Source organism: Rutidosis leptorrhynchoides, chromosome 10 (assembly GCF_046630445.1).
Source record: "Rutidosis leptorrhynchoides isolate AG116_Rl617_1_P2 chromosome 10, CSIRO_AGI_Rlap_v1, whole genome shotgun sequence".
NCBI lineage: Eukaryota > Viridiplantae > Streptophyta > Magnoliopsida > Asterales > Asteraceae > Rutidosis > Rutidosis leptorrhynchoides.
In genome coordinates, this window is record NC_092342.1 from 353,744,466 (window position 1) to 353,763,497 (window position 19,032).

General features: G+C 37.2%; 2 protein-coding genes across 4 annotated transcripts; one reads left to right on the forward strand and one right to left on the reverse strand.

The window, feature by feature from the left end:
- The first annotated feature begins 72 nt into the window (after positions 1-72).
- On the forward strand, positions 73-8,170 carry LOC139873024 (protein transport protein SEC24 C-like). 2 transcript variants are annotated; one of them, XM_071860951.1, is made up of 23 exons: positions 73-161; positions 396-1,180; positions 1,740-1,973; positions 2,403-2,477; positions 2,589-2,687; positions 2,855-2,966; positions 3,175-3,422; positions 3,607-3,687; positions 3,783-3,860; positions 4,026-4,118; positions 4,474-4,528; positions 4,647-4,723; positions 4,865-4,936; positions 5,026-5,109; positions 5,204-5,323; positions 5,624-5,692; positions 5,791-6,007; positions 6,265-6,429; positions 6,529-6,674; positions 6,795-6,974; positions 7,387-7,475; positions 7,590-7,621; positions 7,924-8,170. In XM_071860951.1, exons 2-23 carry the CDS (start codon positions 407-409, stop codon positions 8,028-8,030), a joined length of 3,207 nt encoding a protein of 1,068 aa, XP_071717052.1. In that variant the 5' UTR covers positions 73-161; positions 396-406; the 3' UTR covers positions 8,031-8,170. The 2 variants fall into 2 exon arrangements, with proteins under 2 accessions (XP_071717052.1, XP_071717053.1); XM_071860952.1 differs by having other exon boundaries at positions 4,907-4,936.
- A 1,301-nt stretch (positions 8,171-9,471) lies between these two features.
- Positions 9,472-17,350, reverse strand: LOC139873257 (uncharacterized). Of its 2 annotated transcripts, none has more exons than XM_071861193.1 (19): positions 17,109-17,350; positions 16,469-16,573; positions 15,993-16,124; positions 15,249-15,878; positions 15,113-15,172; positions 14,898-14,978; positions 14,632-14,718; positions 14,039-14,122; positions 13,727-13,813; positions 13,570-13,629; positions 13,376-13,477; positions 12,929-13,267; positions 12,630-12,707; positions 12,487-12,552; positions 12,021-12,392; positions 11,593-11,877; positions 11,112-11,498; positions 10,526-10,769; positions 9,472-10,413 (listed from the first exon to the last, which is right to left on the reverse strand). In XM_071861193.1, exons 1-19 carry the CDS (start codon positions 17,188-17,190, stop codon positions 9,750-9,752), a joined length of 3,945 nt encoding a protein of 1,314 aa, XP_071717294.1. In that variant the 5' UTR covers positions 17,191-17,350; the 3' UTR covers positions 9,472-9,749. The 2 variants fall into 2 exon arrangements, with proteins under 2 accessions (XP_071717294.1, XP_071717292.1); XM_071861191.1 differs by having other exon boundaries at positions 15,993-16,130; positions 17,109-17,349.
- Positions 17,351-19,032: the final 1,682 nt, after the last annotated feature.

Genomic DNA, 19,032 nt, shown 5'->3' on the forward strand with positions numbered 1-19,032 from the left:
GCAAGATGACTGTTTTCACCCAATAGAACACAGACATGTAGGTAACAACATCATATGCCATTTGTTTTATTTGGGGGGGTTTTCTTTTTCCTTTTCCGATCATCGTTTTAATTCATTCATGCGTTTTTCAAAATTCTTACATCACTGCAATTCAACGACAGGTACGTCTACCAATTTGCTCAATTTTTCACTTAATTCAACCTAGTTATACATGATCGTTTCATTTTATGTTCATATTTCATTCAGTTATTGTCAAATTACCTTTTTTATGAATTTATGGTCATGGGTATTTGTTTTTATTGATTGTTGATCCGTAAAGTTTGAATCTTTTTATCTTATATATAGAATATAGAATAGAATAGAATGAATTTATGTGATTTTAATTATACTTGCAGGGATTGTTTAAATGGCAACCCCAGGTGGACCTAGACCAGGCAGTATCCCACCCAATTATAACCCTAATTCAGTCTCAGATAATATGAAGAACCTACAAATTAATCGCCCTAATCAGCCACCCAACCCTGCCAATGCACCTAGAGGCCCACCTCCCTCTCTTGGGCAACAACCTCAATCACAGTCACAACCATTTTCTTCTCCGTTTTCAGTACCTAATCGACCTGGGCCTCCACCGCCAGGTGTCGTTCCGAGAGGTGTAGTACCTCCATCTAGTGGACCTACCCCACATGGTACATTGCCACCTTTCATGGTGGCTAACCGCCCCGTTGGAGCTGGAGGTCCTCCTGGCGGCAATGCATCTCTTGCTTCGAGGCCTATGCCGCCTGTACCCGTACCATCTACATCGGGTCCTGGTCCATTTGCATCAACCCCGTCGCCAACGCCTCCGCCTGTAATGCCAGTAGGTAGTGGTGCGATGAATAACGGGCCACCGATGTTTGGACCACCACATGGCACACCAGGCGGTCCTCAGTATCCTTCAAGTGGAGTTAGACCAAGCGCGCCAACCAGACCACCACCACCACCTCCTCAAACCATGTCGTCGTTTCTTGGAGGCTCGTTTGATAATCAGCCAAGAGGGCCACCACAAGTAGCACCACCCACTTTTTCAGCACCATTGCGAGCCGGTATGCAACCGTCTTCAGGACCCCCAACATTTTCATCTCAGGCTCAACCACAAGGTCCTCCATTTGGGGCTCAACCCTGGCAAATGCAATCACAACAAGTAAGATTTAAATTTGTTCAGAAAAAATTATTATCGGAAGTCATGATAATTATTACTTAGCATATATATAGTTCAGATTGATACTTGATGCAATACAACTGATACCAAATATGCAGACTACATCCACCTTTATACCCTTATATTTTACTCTTATTTGATCTACTATTTCCCCAAATAATTAAGATTTACCAAAGACTCAGACACCTTCAGAAGTGATTATTATAAATTAAACTTGTACAACTGGATTATGTTGTTCTTTGATTATACTCATGATATGAACATTTTTAAAGCCCGTATTAAAACATTCATCTTTATACTTAATGTGTATAGAATATGACACATGTTTATTTATCTTATACGGAGTTGTTAATAAAACGGTGATTGAGATGACGCAATAAAACATTTATTTTGCAAATTACAAAGCTACACAATGAAAAGACTTGTTTATGGAAAATTTGTTTTGAGTTCGCATGAAGATATAGTGATTGAAAGAATTGTTAAACATTAGCCTAAAAAGATTTATATCACCATATTATTGAATTTAATAAATGTTTTACAGAATGTACCACCTCCTTCAATTCCTTGTTCTGGGCAACCACCGAGAATGTATGGCATGTCACCACCTCTTGCTAACCAACAATCTATGGCTACAATATCACCTGCAACTGGTCCTAGCGGTAATGCAGTTTCAGGACCATCAAAGATTGATCCTAACCAGATCCCCCGTCCCGTTCCAAGTTCTTCAGTCCTTCTGCACGAAACTCGCCAGGGTAACCAAGCTAATCCTCCACCGGTACTTATCATAACTTTTCTCAATTTTTTTTTCTATTTATTTCTTTTTCAGTGCGTGAATGGTCTACTCTGGTCATTAATATCTTTTAAATGTCAAGTATGTAAAAGTAGTAGCGTTAGTGAAAACAGCTCAAGTGGGTTGCATGATTCATAAGGGTGAAAATTACAAAAAGATTATATGTAATTCAAAAACTTTCTGCGTTCTTGTGATTCAGATAGTGAAATTTTTTATTGAAAGAATAGACCTTCTGTATATCTATAAAAATTATAATAAAGTTTGTGTTGTGGGGTTGATATGACCCACACTAAATTGCCCATTTTCACCTGAACCTATTTCTTCCTGTTACCCAACTCGCTCATCTTTCTTGATTTCTATTATGGTTTATATGTTGTGATTTTATGCCTTCTAATATGGTGTTTAATATTAAAGCCTGCTACAAGCGAATTTATAGTAAGGGATACTGGAAATTGCAGTCCTCGGTACATGAGGAGCACCATTAATCAGGTAGATAGCACTATCTCCATTCATTTCATAAATTTAATTTTCTTGTTAAATGTTTGTTTGTTAGTTAATGTTAATGTTAATGTATGATTGGTTTTTTGTTTCCTTTTTCAGATTCCTTGCACGGCTTATCTTTTAAACACGTCTGGCATGCAATTGGCTCTGTTGGTCCAGCCCTTAGCACTTCCTCATCCATCCGAAGAACCTATCCAAGTAAACCTTCAACTTGTTGTTGTTTCTAAGATATTAATTGATTGATATATGGTTTTAAAGTTGAAGAGTAATCAGTTTATTTAGTCATAATCGTTATATATGGGATGTAAGTTTGTTGAGGGACTTCTTTTTCTATTATATGATAAACATGAATGAATTACTTTCAGATAGTGGATTTTGGTGAAGGTGGTCCTGTTCGTTGTTCGCGCTGCAAAGGCTACATCAACCCATTTATGAAGTTTGTCGATCAAGGAAAACGTTTTATTTGTAACTTTTGTGGTGAGTACTGATATCTCCTGTTTTCCACCTTTTGCTTATCATCATTTATGTCAAAGAAATATATAGCATGGTCAAATCTTGCCTTAGACAGTAACTATTGCCACTTAAAGTTGCTCGAGTTGTATGATTGATGAAAAGATATATCTTTAAAAAAAGTGTAGCTTGCCACTTAGAAAATAAATTAAACGAACCGGCACTCTTTTTTTAGGGTTCACAGATGAAACCCCGCGTGAGTATCAGTGCAATCTAGGTCCAGATGGGAGGCGTAGAGATGCAGACGAGCGGCCTGAGCTATGTAGAGGAACAGTTGAATTTGTTGCAACAAAGGAGTTTCTGGTTCGTGAACCAATGCCTGCTGTATTCTTTTTCCTCATTGATGTATCAATGAATGCCTTGCAAACTGGTGCAGTCGCTGGAGCTTGTAGTGCTATCAGCCGAGTTGTTGCTGATCTTCCTGTAAGTTCATGTTGTTAATTGTGGCTACTACATGTGGTAAAATGGGTGGGTTGAGTTACAAGTCAAAGGATGTTATTCGGGTTGAAACTGTCTGGTTTTGAAAAAACTGTCTATCCTTTGCAAAAACATCTAGTTAAAAAGTATGGTTACATGAATAATAATGTAAGTTTATTCTGTCGTGCAGGAGGGTCCACGAACAATGGTGGGAATTGCAACATTTGACTCTACCATCCAGTTTTACAATTTAAAACGTGCATTTCAACAGGTAATTAGTTAACCACAATGTTAATTTGTATTTTAACTTGAAGATAAGATAATTTAGGTGTTTGTGGTTAAGCTTGTGGTACTTTGTTGTGGCAGCCACTGATGCTTATAGTTCCTGACATTGAAGATGTCTACACTCCTCTTCAAACTGATGTTATTGTTCAACTTTCTGAGGTAAATATATGAATCATGCAACATTCTAAAATTTTATGGACTTCGCTTCTCGCTAGCGTGTGATTATTACTTTGTTTGATTTATTAATATATTAATATGTATATTCAAAAGCATCTGCTTTTATGTAAATTTGGAGGTGATTAACTTGTCATCATGAGATTACAGTGTCGTCAACATCTTGATTTGTTGCTGGAAAGCATTCCAACTATGTTCCAGAATAATAAAACGGCTGATTCAGCTTTTGGGGCAGGAGTGAAGGTATTAAGTTTTATGTTTGGTTGATATTAGATGTGGGGATTTCTATCGATTATGAATGGGTTGTTTGGGTGGCATTATATCTCAAACCTGTTAAATGGGTTGATAAATTATGTTGCGAAAAGTGGAACTGGTTCTGTGGGTCAATTGGGTTGAAAGTCGCCCAAAAGCATTTCAATAGCATCCAACATCCTAAATCCTTTTGTTTTAATTTTCAGATAATAATAACAACTAACATACTGATTTTTCAATCTAAACAACACATTATTTATTTCTAAAAAAATATCTAAAACTTTACAAAACAAAGTTTGTGAATCAGTTTATGTAAGTATTGTTACCTTTGTATCAAATCAATCAGGCTGCTTTTCTGGCAATGAAGAGTACCGGAGGCAAACTTTTGGTATTTCAATCAGGCAAGCGTATTTATAATCCCACTTTTGGTATCTTTATTATATCATATCATATCATCTGACTTTATTAGTATTATATATGTATATTTATATTATATATTATATATATATCGTGTATCAGTCCTGCCTTCTGTTGGTATTGCGGCTCTTTCTGGTCGAGAAGCTGAAGGAAGAACTAATATCTATGTAGGAGACAAGGTATTATCAATAAATATTATTACTTTTATATCTGATAAAAAATGAGATTAATTTGATAATGTTTATATATATATATATATATATATATATATATATATATATATATATATATATATATATATATATATATATGAACTGAAGGAACCTCATAAGTTACTTCAACCAGTAGACAAAACTATGAAGACAATGGCTATTGAATTTGCAGAGTACCAGGTGCAACTTCTACAATTTCATTTCTTAAACCTCTTGAATTATTATAATCTTATTATTCTGGATAATTTATATAATCATGAATAATTCAGGTCTCTGTTGATGTATTCATTACTACCCAAAGTTATGTTGACATTGCATCAATCTCTGTTATCCCCAAAATGACTGGAGGGCAGGTAAGTTACATATTGAGACAATACTTTAACGCGTAGGTTAGCTTTCTTGCTCATATTTTAATAATTTTGTGTAATAAGTTCGCATGGTTACCAGATATATTATTATCATCCTTTTTCTGCTCGTTCGGATCCTGCAAAACTCTACAATGATCTCAGATGGAATGTCACAAGGCCACAAGGATTTGAAGCAGTGATGCGTGTTAGATGTAGTCAGGTGAGTGTTTTTTCTATTGTTTCTTAAAAAGAAATATACTTGACTCAACTTTCTTGCTGTAATCTGTGAACGTGGCAAAATGGGTCAATCAAATGGGTTTGGTAATGGATCAAAATGGGTACTTTTTTGATACGGGTTGTCCAGTAACATGTATGTTATACAAGTTTTCAAACACAGTTAGCATTTTAAGTATGCCTAAATATAACCCAAATCGATCCATTGTTGAATTGAGATTGCCACTACTGATGGTCTTCAAAAGTGTAAACATTAGTCAAGCTCTTCCTTGGATTCTATATGTAGGGTCTTCAAGTACAAGAATACTCTGGAAACTTTTGTAAACGCATTCCCACCGATGTTGACCTACCTGCGGTTGATACTAAACTCGGCTCTAATTTCTTGTTAAACTTATTATTAGACTTTTATTATTATTTGCCTTTGTTAAAAATTAATATAAAAGTTATATGCAGGTTGATTGCGACAAATCAATCATGGTAAGTTTAAAACATGACGATAAGTTACAAGATGGAACAGAATGTTCTTTCCAGTGTGCGCTTCTGTATACTAGTGTGTATGGCCAAAGAAGAATACGTGTCTCCACTTTGTCGTTGCCATGCACACCTACGCTTAGCAATCTTTTTCGGTCTGCTGATTTAGATACCCAATTTTCTTGTTTTCTAAAGCAAGGTACTTTATTAGGTCTCAATATATAATTTTCATTATTAAAGCTGCCTAAATTGAAGAATCTGTAGATGTTCATTAAATTCGGTTACAGATTCTTTAAATTCCTTGGTTCGGATTGTATTACTTATTATTATAATGTTGATAATTGAAATTGCTTAAAATAAGGGATCAAGCCGTTTCGGTCCAGTGCTTATAGGATTGTATAGATGTAGAATGTAAATAGGTAATTGATGTAACCGCCTACTTATACTTTGTTGCAGCGGCAAATGAAATTCCATTTACGCCGTTATTGGCAGTGAGGGATCGGGTGACAGAACTTTGCATTAGCATTCTTCATTCTTATAGGAAATATTGTGCAACCGTTTCGTCATCTGGACAACTTATTCTTCCAGAGGCACTCAAATTGTTGCCTTTATACACTCTTGGTATTTGATTAAGAGCGCTAATTATTACTACTATATGATAATGATATGATGATGATATGATATGGAGTTACCTGATTTGTGTTCCCAAACATGTTTCAGCTTTAACTAAAAGTATTGGACTAAGAAGCGATGGGCATGTAGACGATCGGTCATTTTGGATCAACTATGTGACCCCACTCTCCGTACAATTAGCAATACCACTTGTGTATCCCAGGATGATTAGTCTTCATGACCTTCACACAAGGGTATATATATATATATATATATATATATATATATATATACCGATCAATATATTTCTATGTCTGTACCACCTTATTTACATGTGATTTGATCTTTTTATTTTTATTTTTGTACGGGAACAGGAAACAGAGGGATCAGTTATTCCTCCTCCTATACCACTGTCGATTGAACATGTGAGCGATGATGGGATTTATCTTCTCGAAAACGGGGAGGATTGCTTGATTTATGTTGGAGACTCTGTGGATCCTGATATAACTCAAAAATTGTTTGGCATCTCTTCTGTTGGTGAAATCCATAGCCAGGTACATCACCAGACACCAGAGGTGGCAAAATGGGCGGGCGGTTCAGGAGGGTTATTGGGTAACTGGTTACTTACTGTTGACGCATGTTGATTTTTGGTGAATAAGATTTCTCCATTAAATATAATAACCAAATCTTTTGTATTACATTTATAGTCTGAAACTTTGAATAACATAGTTGGGAAGTTGTACGCATTATGTAGACATGTCAGGCGAGTTTTGGTCCATTTAACATGCTCAATCAATTTTATGTCACCCTTCGCTGTTTAGCTAAAGAGGTTTCTCCCTCCGTTAAAGATAAAACATAATCCAAATCGAGTAATTGACTTTTTCATAAGTGGATTAAAAAATTCGCTGTTAAAGATAAAACATAATCCAAATCTGAGAATGACATTTAATTTTTTTAACAATTCAGTTTGTGTTGGAGCAATATGACAACCCTTTGTCAAAGAAGCTAAATGAAGTTTTAAATGAGATACGAAGCCAGAGATGTAACTATCTAGGGTACGTGTACAATATTTGTGTTTTATGTTCTTATCATTCGTAGCTACACTAGATTTTTGCTCTTATTGAGTATTGACTAATGATCTATTGTGTAATCATAATTACTTCTTGCAGGTTAAAATTATGCAAGAAAGGAGACCCGTCAGGTCAGTTACGTTACTTTCTTGTATACGAAAATCTCAATCTCAATCTCAATCTCAATTTATTTGATATGACTATGTTTTAAATATCTAAAAGCAGATTCAAGAATCAAGATATGAAATAAAGAAAATATTTTTAACCCAAAATCAATATCAATATTATTATTATTAAAAAATAGTCAAGTTTGAGCCTTGAGGTGCAAACTTTCCATGAAAATCTGATCTTTTATGACTAAAATATGACGCACATAATAAGCCACTTTAGTGTTGCAATCTTTTGTTGTAATATTAGTTAATTTGTATATCAGGAATGAGTTTCTTCTCGTATATGGTTGAAGATAAGTCTCAAAATGGTTTGTCATATGTCGAGTTTCTGGTACACGTTCATAGACAAATTCAAAGTAAAATGACTTGACGACGACGTTGTTTACAGAGGCTGGCAGCCTACTTCAGTTTTGATTATGGTTTTTGGTTACTGCTTACGTTACATGTTGATACCGATTGGGTTTGAGCCAAAACTAGCCAAGTAAGAATCTAGTTCAACAACTTGGGCTATTCTTCATGGTTTTATCCATATATCTTGCGAAAATTAGTTGATATAAGTTTTTTACTAGTAACATTTTTGTTGAAAAATTGTGCAAGGGTAGCATATATAATTATAAAATAAACTGTTTTTGGTATGGTTCATGGTTATTTCCTGTGGGGTGATGTACACAACTATTTTTGTTATCTACACAACCAATTCTGCTTTACAGTATTGTACTGTACAATATATAAAGCATTTTTGGTTATCTACATAACAAAAATGGTTGTGTACATATCACTCCCCTCTTTACTATGAGGCTATAGTTAAGGGTTTTTTGTATCAATGACATCAGTACAAGTTTATATGTAAAGTACCCCTGTACTCTTAATCTTGACCTGTTTTTAACGTTATATAGAAACCAGTAACTTTGTAGGATAGCAAGATAGTATTACATGTTTAATTGGTTACAATAACGTGCTAAGAAAGTTGTCAATATAAGTTATAAATGCATCCAGGTAAACTATTTAATGAGAGAGAGAGAGAGAGAGAGAGAGAGAGAGAGAGAGAGAGAGAGAGAGAGAGAGAGTGTGTGTGTGTGTGTGTGTGTGTGTGGTTCTAGGAAAAATATAAATAAAACCGTTGCAGTTGTTGCAAAATGCAAATAGTGCATTGTTACATTTGGTTTTTGTAGCTCATTGTTTTAATCAGTAGATCTTTGTAAAAATCTAACAAAATTATATACTACTATTTCGATAATAATTTCGGTAGATAGCAAGGGATGAACATAGTGTCATTTAAGGTAGTTTGGTAGCTTTGTGATTTACTTAGAAACCAAGAGTTATCAAGTTATACTTGGTAACGGTTTTGGAGATTGTGGGGTATATACTTGTAAGAGTTAACTTGATAATGTCACGGAAATTGCAGAGTTCAAGGGGTAGCGTCCCACCCCTTGTCGGGGTATGGGGCAACACCCAGACCCGACCCAAACAGTATTCTACTCATACCTGTATGATGAAAAGAATTATGTTATTTCGTTGCCGAAAACACAAATCTTTGTTCTTATTTTATCTCTGTATTGATTTAACCTAGACATCAATTGAATCGAAATACTTTGTAAAGAAAGTGTCCACAAGTTACAAGAACGATCCAAACTTCATACCTAATTTCTAACAGAACCTTCTGGTAATTTTTATTTAGTAAATTTCAAATGTTTCGCCAACTTTTTTGTCCTATTTGAAACTTTCTAAAAATTTCTGCTGCCACCCTTTTGGTACAAAATCTAAACCATTCTTTGTATGAATCTCAGTTGTAAATTGTAGTAATTGCAGACTATTTATTTATTATTTATATATAATAGGAAAAATAATAATAATATACGTTACTTGGAAGGATATACACTCAACCTCATGAATGGTTGCTGCTCTGTATATTTACAAGTTACAACTATACCAAGGAAATTAATTCATTTCCCAATACAAATGCAACAATTATATCTTTACTGTACATTTCATGCAGCAATTTTCTGGTTCTGGCTGACCCAAACATGTTTCACTTTCTTAACCGAGGGAGGAGCGGGACGCTCAATGGAAGAAAACGTACTCAAAAAAGTCAACGTGACCGTGATAATAACCTCAAAAAGTCTCCATAATCAGTCATGCTACCACTCGAAAATCTCTTCATCTTCTCCCAAACTTGCAACCGTCTTTTTGGCCTCAACGGGCCTGAACTCGAGCTTATTCTATATGAACCTACATCTAGCCCAACACCAGAAATCCCACTCTCCACATCTAGTGGAGACTCGTAGCTTGGATACATGGATCTGGATGGACCTGGGTCTGGGCCTGGCCTTGGGCTTGTACCACTCCGAGGATCAAAGTCCATGGATGTTAGATCCTCTTGGCTGCAAGTTCTAGAGCCCAGGTCTCGTGTTTCCTCACACTCATTGCACACCAATTTCAGTGCCTGAACCACCTCACCCATAAACGGTCTGTGTGACACCTCCGGCTGCACACACATTGATGCTATCGCTGCTACTTTAGATATACTGTCAAATGGAACTTCAGGACGAAGTGATGGATCAATAAGCAAGTTTAGTCCTTCGGGTGTGGGCAGTAGAGGCCGGGCCCACGCCACTAGGTTTTCTTGGCCCGATGGCATTGACATGTCAACGGGCTTTCTTCCCGTTAAGAGCTCAAGTAGCACCACCCCGTAGCTATAAACATCGCTTTTTACAAGAAGATGGCCTGTCATTGCATACTCAGGAGCCACATATCTGGTTTAACATCGCAAAACAAATCCACAAAAAATAAAACAAGATCAGTAAACATCTTTTATGACGATAATTAGTCCATTTAAACGCTCATTTTGTAGGAAAAAGAATGTACCCGAAGGTGCCCATGACACGTGTCGAAATGTGTTGGTTCTCTTCATCTAAAGCAGATCGAGCCAAACCAAAATCAGAAACTTTAGGAGTGAAGTCATGTTCTAATAAAATGTTGCTGGATTTGAAGTCTCTATGAATGACTCTTGGGCTCGAATCTTCATGCAAGTAAGCAAGCCCTCGTGCTGCACCTAAAGCTATCTTCAAGCGAGCCCCCCAGTCCAATGGTGCAGTTTCCTTATCAACCCCTGCCCAACCACATTTTCAACCAAATATTAAAAAAATCAATAATCAATAAATGATTTGATAGTCAAGTACTCTATTTCTAGATTAAGATAGCCATTTTAACCCATTTACTAGTTAACGCATCAACTTCGGGTATCTTTCATCTCTAATGTTTCGAATAGGTCAAACTGAATATATTAACTTAAAACAGTCAAGTGGGTCGAAATTCACAGAGTGAAATTTTGTGCGTGCAACCTCCTAAATCCTTCTATTCAAAAAAAGTTATATTTGTATTTCGTTTTCAGATTTATATTATATTACATATAAACAAATAAGAATAATCATAAAGCAAGTTTTGGTGATACCATGAAGATGAGATTCAACGCTGCCATTAGGAATGAGCTCATAAACCAAGGACCGGTTTCTATCTTCTGTACATATACCAATCAAGCGGACCAAATTTCTATGGTGCAGGCGGCTAAGCATCTCAACTTCAGCCAAGAACTCTCGATCCCCTTGATGATCATCGCGTTTGAGTACTTTGACTGCAATTTTTGTCCCATCTTCAAGCACACCACTATAAACACGCCCAAATCCACCTTCTCCAAGAACTCCTAACTCGTTGAAGTTATCGGTTGCTTTCTCCAAATCACTCAAACTAAACGTCTTTGCAGATCCCTTGTAATGTATACTAGACCGAAATGATAGTGATGCAGACTCGGGCCCACTTCCATTCATAGATGCACCTACACCTACAATACAATACGGTTTGATAAAAAAATGGTCAAATTATCAAAATGAGCTTAAACTGTTTTGTAGTCATAAAGGTGCTACTTTTGAGATTACCTGATGATTTAGTGACAGAAGGTAAAGTAGATGCAGTGTTTGGTCCCGAATGAGCTCCATCCCTACTTTTCACCAGTAGAACCCAAACAGCGACACATACTAGAATTGCGGCTACAACCGCTGACAAAGATATTATAGAAATTACACTGCCACTTAGCTTATTGCTCCGCCTCTGATTACTTACATCAACCCCGAGTGGCTTTATGTCCCTACCGTTGTTGCCATGACCATACGGTTCACCATTTACACCATTTGTAGTTGGCATAGGTGGTGATGGAGGGAGCCCTATCAACAACATAAATGTGTGAGTTTGGGTTGCATTTTATAACAGAAGGGTCAAATTAAAACATTAGCAAAAAGTGGAAGATGTTGAAAGCTGACCAAAATCTTTGTACTTTAAAAAGAAACGGGCGAAAAGTGTCGGGTACCTGGATATTTGACATAGAAAACCTCATAATCGCCAAAAAGGGAGGACTTGATAGGCACTTGTTTGAGCCATAATCTTTGAGCTGTTACATATGCAGTAAAGTTATCAAATTTTTCACCAAGGGGTACCAAGTTAATGATAACCATGGTCTTCTCTGAATCCTGGTTGTCTTCGTTTGCTCCCATAATTCGAACTTGACTTGAGCTCATGAAAAGCCCTGAAGCCATTTCAAAAGCCAGCTCCGATACCAAAGGGAAAAAGGTGTAGAGTGCAATACCAACGCCGAGCTCAACTTGCATCGGCAGAACACACTTGCATGGTGTTCCAGGAGGAGTGTTGGTCAATGGCTCCATGCATGTAACCGATGAACAATCTACAAATTAAACCAAGTCAACGTTCTTAATCTACAAATTAGAAATCTGAAATGTAAGAAATAAGTTACTCCGGTTTATATAACAACTATATACCTTCGTTAGGAGGCGGGGGTGGTAACGCTTGAAGTGGCTTTGGAATCCGTGGTGGAAAAACCGGCACTTTACAAATATAAAGACGATAAATAGGTAAGCGTTACTTGTTACGATTATGTAATAAAGAAACAATCAACACTTACTTTTGGTTTGTACTGATGGGGACCTTACAGGTGGTATTGAAGGCGGGACTGAATTTTCAACAGGAGGCACTGTCAAATCTGCCATTCAGCCAGTCAATATGCATAAACAGATGCGACTAAAATTACAAAACTTTTCATCTTTAGTTACTATGGGTGACTTTGAACGATAATAACACTACCATGATTAAGTGACATTCGAAACTTGGATTCTTATAGTCATGAATTATAAGGGCCAGTCGCCAATTTAAAAATGGAATGAAAGTGTGATGCCATTGTAAAACGGTAGTGCATATTCATACCTGAAGTTGGCGGTGAAGAAACGGGGTGGCTTGGATTAGTGTCAGGCGGTGGAGAAACGGGGTGGCTTGGATTAGTGTCAGGCGGTGGAGAAACGGGGTGGCTTGGATTAGTGTCAGGCGGTGGAGAAACGGGGTGGCTTGGATTAGTGTCAGGTGGTGGAGAAACGGGGTGGCTTGGATTATTGTCAGGCGGTGGATAGGTGTGATGAATGGGCCTACTCTTGGGACCTGGGGGTGGTGGGGGATACAACGGCGGTAAAGATGGTGGCGGATGGGATTTTGCAGGTGGAGACTTATTAGAACTTGAATATGGAGGAGGAGCTTTTATCAAGGTTGGAGCTACACGAGAAAGCATGAACAAATTCTTGATTATTAGTACCTTATAATAATAAAGTACAAGTATATTTCATAATAATCAGAAAGAAAATAATGGGAGTTTAAGCAAACCTTTCACCGGAGGCGGAGAACGTTGAATTGGAGCGATGTTATTGGTTGTTCGATTAGGAGATGAAGGAATACTAGGAGTTGATACGGGAGATATGTGAGGTTCTGAAAAATAAACCAATGCCGTGATTATCTTATAATGCTTACTTAAGGACAAACGAAAGTAGAACAAGTTGTATATTATATGAGTAGCTGACCTGGTAAAATTGGAGGTGGCATGGATAAGTTATGGTTACTGGGAGGCAATGCAACAGGATCTGCATTAATGAAATTAAGAAAAACATTAACTTTATATGACTAATTCATTCGCTAGAGAATAACGAGCATAAAGTCAAAGTCATATATTATGTTTACTTGGGAAACTAGATGGCGGTCTTGAAACTGTAGGTCGAGGCGGTGGTGCATTTCTTTGGGGTGCAGACGGTGATGATGCAACAGGCACTGTGATACCAAAATTTATTGCAAGTATTTAAACATACATCAACGTTTTCTAACCTGATGACTTTACTTAAGTGATTTAGAAGCCCTGTTTTTATTTTAGCGAACTTTATAAATCTGACCAACAACCTAAACCAGCCCATTTTTTCAAATGGGTGGAAATTGTCACCCCTAATACTAATGTAATGAATGAATAATGAATAGTATGAAAAAATGATTTTTGTTGACCTGGTGAATTTGGTGGAGGCATGGTCAATGTAGGACTTGGAGGTGCATCTCTTGGAACTGTGTTTGGAGGTGATGCCACAGGTGCTGATTAGCAAAATTCATAGAAACAAGTTAGAAAAATTAATTTAAAAAAAAAAAAGTTTGTTATCAAAGATCTACTGAAATACACATATCATATAGGGTGCTTGGATACGTTTTCAAAGTAATTATATGATTAATGCAATTGCAACTTCAATTATAACCTTTTTTGTGTTTAGGCAATATATATACACTTACGATTATCAAATAATTTAGAAGATGGCCGGTGTCACACCAGCTGCAACTACTTGTATACCCTTATTATTTTATCTATCATTTTCTCAAATAATCAGAATCTATCAAACACTCAACACCATCAAAAGAGATTATTACAACTTAAAGCAGTAAAGTAGATACTAAAAAGTATCTCCTACGTCAAATTATGATTACAGTTTATTAATTTATCCTAGTTATTAAACATCACATAATTACTTTCCCAAAAACCCTTTTGATTCGAATAAGACGTGATACAAATATATAGAGAACATTAGCATAAGCAAATAATTTGAACCCACCTGGCAAATTTGGTGGCGGTACGGTCGATGTAGGTGCACTTGGAGGTGAATTTATCGGTAATGTGTTCGGAGGCGACACCACAGGGGCTGTTCAATATATTTAAAAAATAATAATAATTAAAATCAAATATATCATTAGTTAGATTAGTTAGATCAAATATAAACCTTATCGTTATACACATTTTGTACCAAGAAAAATGAAGAGTTGAAGTTTTTTATTATTAGTTTAATATCTAACATGCCCACAATAATGAAGTGATAATTACCTGGCAAGTTAGGAGGTACAGGAATTAAAGAGGGTGTAGGCGGTGAAGTTGGTAATGTGCTTGGCGGTACTTCAACGGGAACTGCATCAACCAACGACATGTTATGTTTTAAATCATATTAAAAAATATAATATCATTTGGGTCAGAGAGGTATAGTGATTAGCAATGATATACATTTTATAAGGAAGAAATAAAAGAATTAATTTTTCAATTACTTGGCAAGTTAGGAGGTGGTGATGCCATCGGCAATTTAGTTGGAGGCGATGCAGAAGGCTCTGCAAATTATATATGAATATTAGTTACAAGTATAATTCTTTGTAAAAAAAATCACAATTGAAGACATTAGCACACCTGGCAAAATGGAAGGTGGTGCTTGTGGCATCAATGGTGGCGCTTGGGGCATAGATGGCGGGGGTGTTTGTGGCATTGATGGTGGCACTTGGGGCATAGATGGCGGGGGAGCTTGTGGCATTGAGGGTGGCACTTGGGTCATAGATGGTGGGGGTGCTTTAGGCATGGATGGTGGTACTTGGGACATGGATGGTGGTGGAGCTTGGGGCATGGATGGTGGTGGTTGGGACATAGATGGTGGGGGTGCTTTGGGCATGGATGGTGGTGCTTGGGACATAGATGGTGGTGGTGCTTGGGGCATGGATGGTGATGATGCCTGGGGCATGGATGGTGGTGGTTGGGACATGGATGATGGTGGTGATGGTTGGGAAATGGACAACGGTGGTGGTGCTTGGGACATGGACGGGGGTTGTGGTGGTGCTTGGGACATGGATGATGGGGGCGGTGCTTGGGACATAGATGATGGTGGTGGTGCTTGGGACATGGATGATGGTGGCGGTGCTTGGGACGTAGATGATGATGGTGATGCCAGAGGCATGGATGGTGGCACTAGAGAGTTAGTTGGTGGTGCCGCTTGAACCACCGGTGGTGGACTTTGAAGCGCATCACTTGGCGGTGGTGTTATTTGTACTGCATTGAAGGTAGTCGTGTTATCAGAGTTATAAAGAAAGTTACTAAAAATCATAAACTAAACTTGTTTGGAACTGGTCCTATATTAAAAACAAGAATCAGTTTGTAAATTACCTGATACGGTTGGCGAGTTGACAGGAGATGCTATAGTGGGTCCCTTTTCCGGTTGAGGAATTGGTGGCACCAATACTGGCTGTGTAACTGGTGGACTTGGTGGTGACCCTTCTGGAATTGACATAATTGGTGCTGCATCTTCAAAGAAAATAGGGAGTATATAATTTGATATGAATTCTTTATCTTTTCAACATAAGACTCAATGAACATATCAAATAGCACCCAAAATACCCTATAAAATTCTACAACGTTTTTTAATTTAAAGATGGTATAAAAGTTCGAATGTTGCAACTCTAGTCGAGTGAATCGCCTTGATAAAATTTGTTATGGCACACCCTGATGGGGAACTTTGTGCTGCTTTTGCCTCATATCTTAAAAGTTTATTACTACTACTACTACTACTACTACTACTACCTAGCTCATACATATTTTCACTTTGAGGAATATCACATTTGACCTGAAAAGTCAAAGTATACCTGCTGCATCTGATGGTGGTTCATTTAAAGGAGTCTTTGGAGATATTGAAGGTTCAAGATGTTTAGTCCCTTCAGGTCCTGATGCAGGCTCAAAATTTGGAGAAGCTGAAACAGAATTAGTAAATTTAAGTAGTGCATTTAATTTTAAATAAATACTAATAAACTGTAATGGATGTCACTGTGTATATGCACAATGTAATCTAGATGGATCTGAATAAGAATTCAAGAATTGCTGTTTTAAATTTCTCAAAGGTGCGCAATTTTATGGATTTCTGGACATTTAATGATCAAATATAAGCATAGTTTCTTCTATATAAATTGCAAAATAATGGAATAATCATATCATTATTATCATCCTTCACTACATCAAAACCTGCTTATAAATTGTTACAATCAACATTCTATCCGCATATTGCCACAATTAGTAATCACAATTCAATAACAACAACTTATTCTGGCATCAATGTAGCTTAAACACAAGCACAGGAATTAATAATCCTGAAATAATCATACCCACATAATAACTTGACATATTTCCCAGATAGGTTGTCAAGGAAAAGGATAGATTTGATTAGTAGTAACCCAAAAAAAAAAAAAAGAAAAAAAAACTTTAGGAAAGGGTAAGAAGGTAATCTAATACCTGAAGATCCTTGAAGAAGAGCAGAAGTAGCAATGGCATAAAGTTGCAACACCAATAAAACATATTTCACCATTAAATTCATCCCATGAAGATGATACTCAAAACTTAAACAGACCCAAAAGAAATCAAACCAAAATATTGAAAACAATAACTCATGTTATTTATTATTGATAATTGTATTAATAAATACAGGAGTGAAGATGTAAAAACTTGAAGCAACAATAAAAGAAGAGAGAGAGAGAAAGAGAAAGAGGGGTTCAGTAGATGAAAGAAGACCCACAAACAGTGAGAGACAAGCAATGAAGAAGAGAAAGAAAGGCAATTTCTTCAAACTCTCAAATTTTTTTGCTATTTTTCTTTTATTTATTTATTTATTTATTTATTTATTATTAATTAAATCATCAAAGCATAACAAAATGCTCTGTAATTTGCAGAGCTGATTCTTAAAGCTTATCAGCCTCACGTTACTGTTACAGTTACAAACAACTGTACTCTTTTGTTTCCAAGAATATATTGGAGTATATATTAAATATTAATTAAGTTAATTAGTAAACACTACAATAATACTACTAAATACGGTATTATCTTACTAATGAAACACTTTTTATTAATGAAACACTTTTTATTAATTACTCTCAAAAGAACAAGAAAAAAAAAAAAGTTGACCCTCTTTTGACTTTCTCTCTCGTTATCTTTTCTTTTCATACTTAATAATAAAAAAACTATATTATTCTTACGGCCTCTTGTGTAGTCAGTCTCTCCGACCACCGACATCTCGTCGATGATTTGGATTTAGTGCTTTTTGTCTTAATAAGGTACAAACTCTTCTCTTCCCTTTACCGGCAACGGTATTGGTCCGATTAGCTTCTCCGGTATCATTTTCAACTTCCAGACGGTGAATCTGTGTGTTCTTGGCACAGCATCTGGAAGCCCCTTGTGTTTTAAGGTGTGCGGTGGGATTGTTCTGTTTGTTTGGGTTGGGTGAGGCCTGTTAAGTCGTTTCTCCGCCGCTGGCTGATGGTTTCATCCCTTCTGTGGTTGTAGGCGACGAGTTCCGCTGGAACTCTACAACCCACTTTTGGCGGATCTTGGTTTTGGTGAGGGTTTGGGGTTCGATATGCCTGTTGTGGTTTTGTGTGTGTTATCTGTGTTGATATCATGCGGTTTACGGTGGTTTGATAGCTACCAGCGTCTATCATGGTGGGTGGCAGCTGCTGGCGGCTCTAGGTGGCTGCTGGCGGCTCTCGGTGGCTGCTAGCAGGTGTTGCCGACTTTTGGTGGATGCGGGTAGCGGCGGACAGGGGTTAGCGAATGTTGTTTGCTGCCATTGGTGATTGTCTGGTGGCTACCTGTGGCTCTCAACCATTGATGGCAACTTAGTTGCTGATGATGTTGTTGATGGGAGCTGGTGGTTGTCGTTGGGCTAAAACGATGTTGGTTGTGGTTTGAGGCCGCAGGCGATACCCGGTTGTTGCTGGCGGCTGTTGGCAGCTTCTGGTGGAAGCTTGCTGCTGTTTGTTGATTGCTTGAGTCTGGGATTTTGTTAAGGTTTTTGTAACAACCCAACTCTTAATCGACACGAAAATATTTTTATTTTTTTTTATATATGAGCCAACCTGGCCTGCCAGGCTTAGCCCGCTGCGCGGTCAGCCCAGCCGCGGCGCGGCTTAACACTGTTTCATGATCATAAAGACCCTCGACCCTCAAAATCAGCTTTAGCCAGCGGCGCGGCTCGCCCCTGTTGCAGATTCCAACTTAACAAAGCTACACAAGTGCCAATTTTCGCGAACATAAGATCCAACGTTTCAAAAGGGCTTCACGCCACTTCGTTAAACAAAAGTTTACATGTTTTAAGACATCCGTTCAAACAATTGACCACCGAGCATCATTTGCTCGTTACAATTAAAATATGAGTTTCGACCAT

What these genes read in the sequence shown, in the direction of transcription:
- LOC139873257 (XM_071861191.1), bottom strand. Translation starts at nt 17,190, where the DNA reads ATGAATTTAATGGTGAAATATGTTTTATTGGTGTTGCAACTTTATGCC. An exon ending in ACCGCCATCTAGTTTCCCAA is followed by an intron (nt 13,630 to 13,726) that starts GTAAACATAATA and finishes TCATTAATGCAG; the next exon opens with ATCCTGTTGCATTGCCTCCC. An exon ending in CGTGTCATGGGCACCTTCGG is followed by an intron (nt 10,414 to 10,525) that starts GTACATTCTTTT and finishes ATGTTAAACCAG; the next exon opens with ATATGTGGCTCCTGAGTATG.
- LOC139873024 (XM_071860951.1), top strand. Translation starts at nt 407, where the DNA reads ATGGCAACCCCAGGTGGACCTAGACCAGGCAGTATCCCACCCAATTAT. An exon ending in GGCAAATGCAATCACAACAA is followed by an intron (nt 1,181 to 1,739) that starts GTAAGATTTAAA and finishes AATGTTTTACAG; the next exon opens with AATGTACCACCTCCTTCAAT. An exon ending in TAAAACGTGCATTTCAACAG is followed by an intron (nt 3,688 to 3,782) that starts GTAATTAGTTAA and finishes TTGTTGTGGCAG; the next exon opens with CCACTGATGCTTATAGTTCC.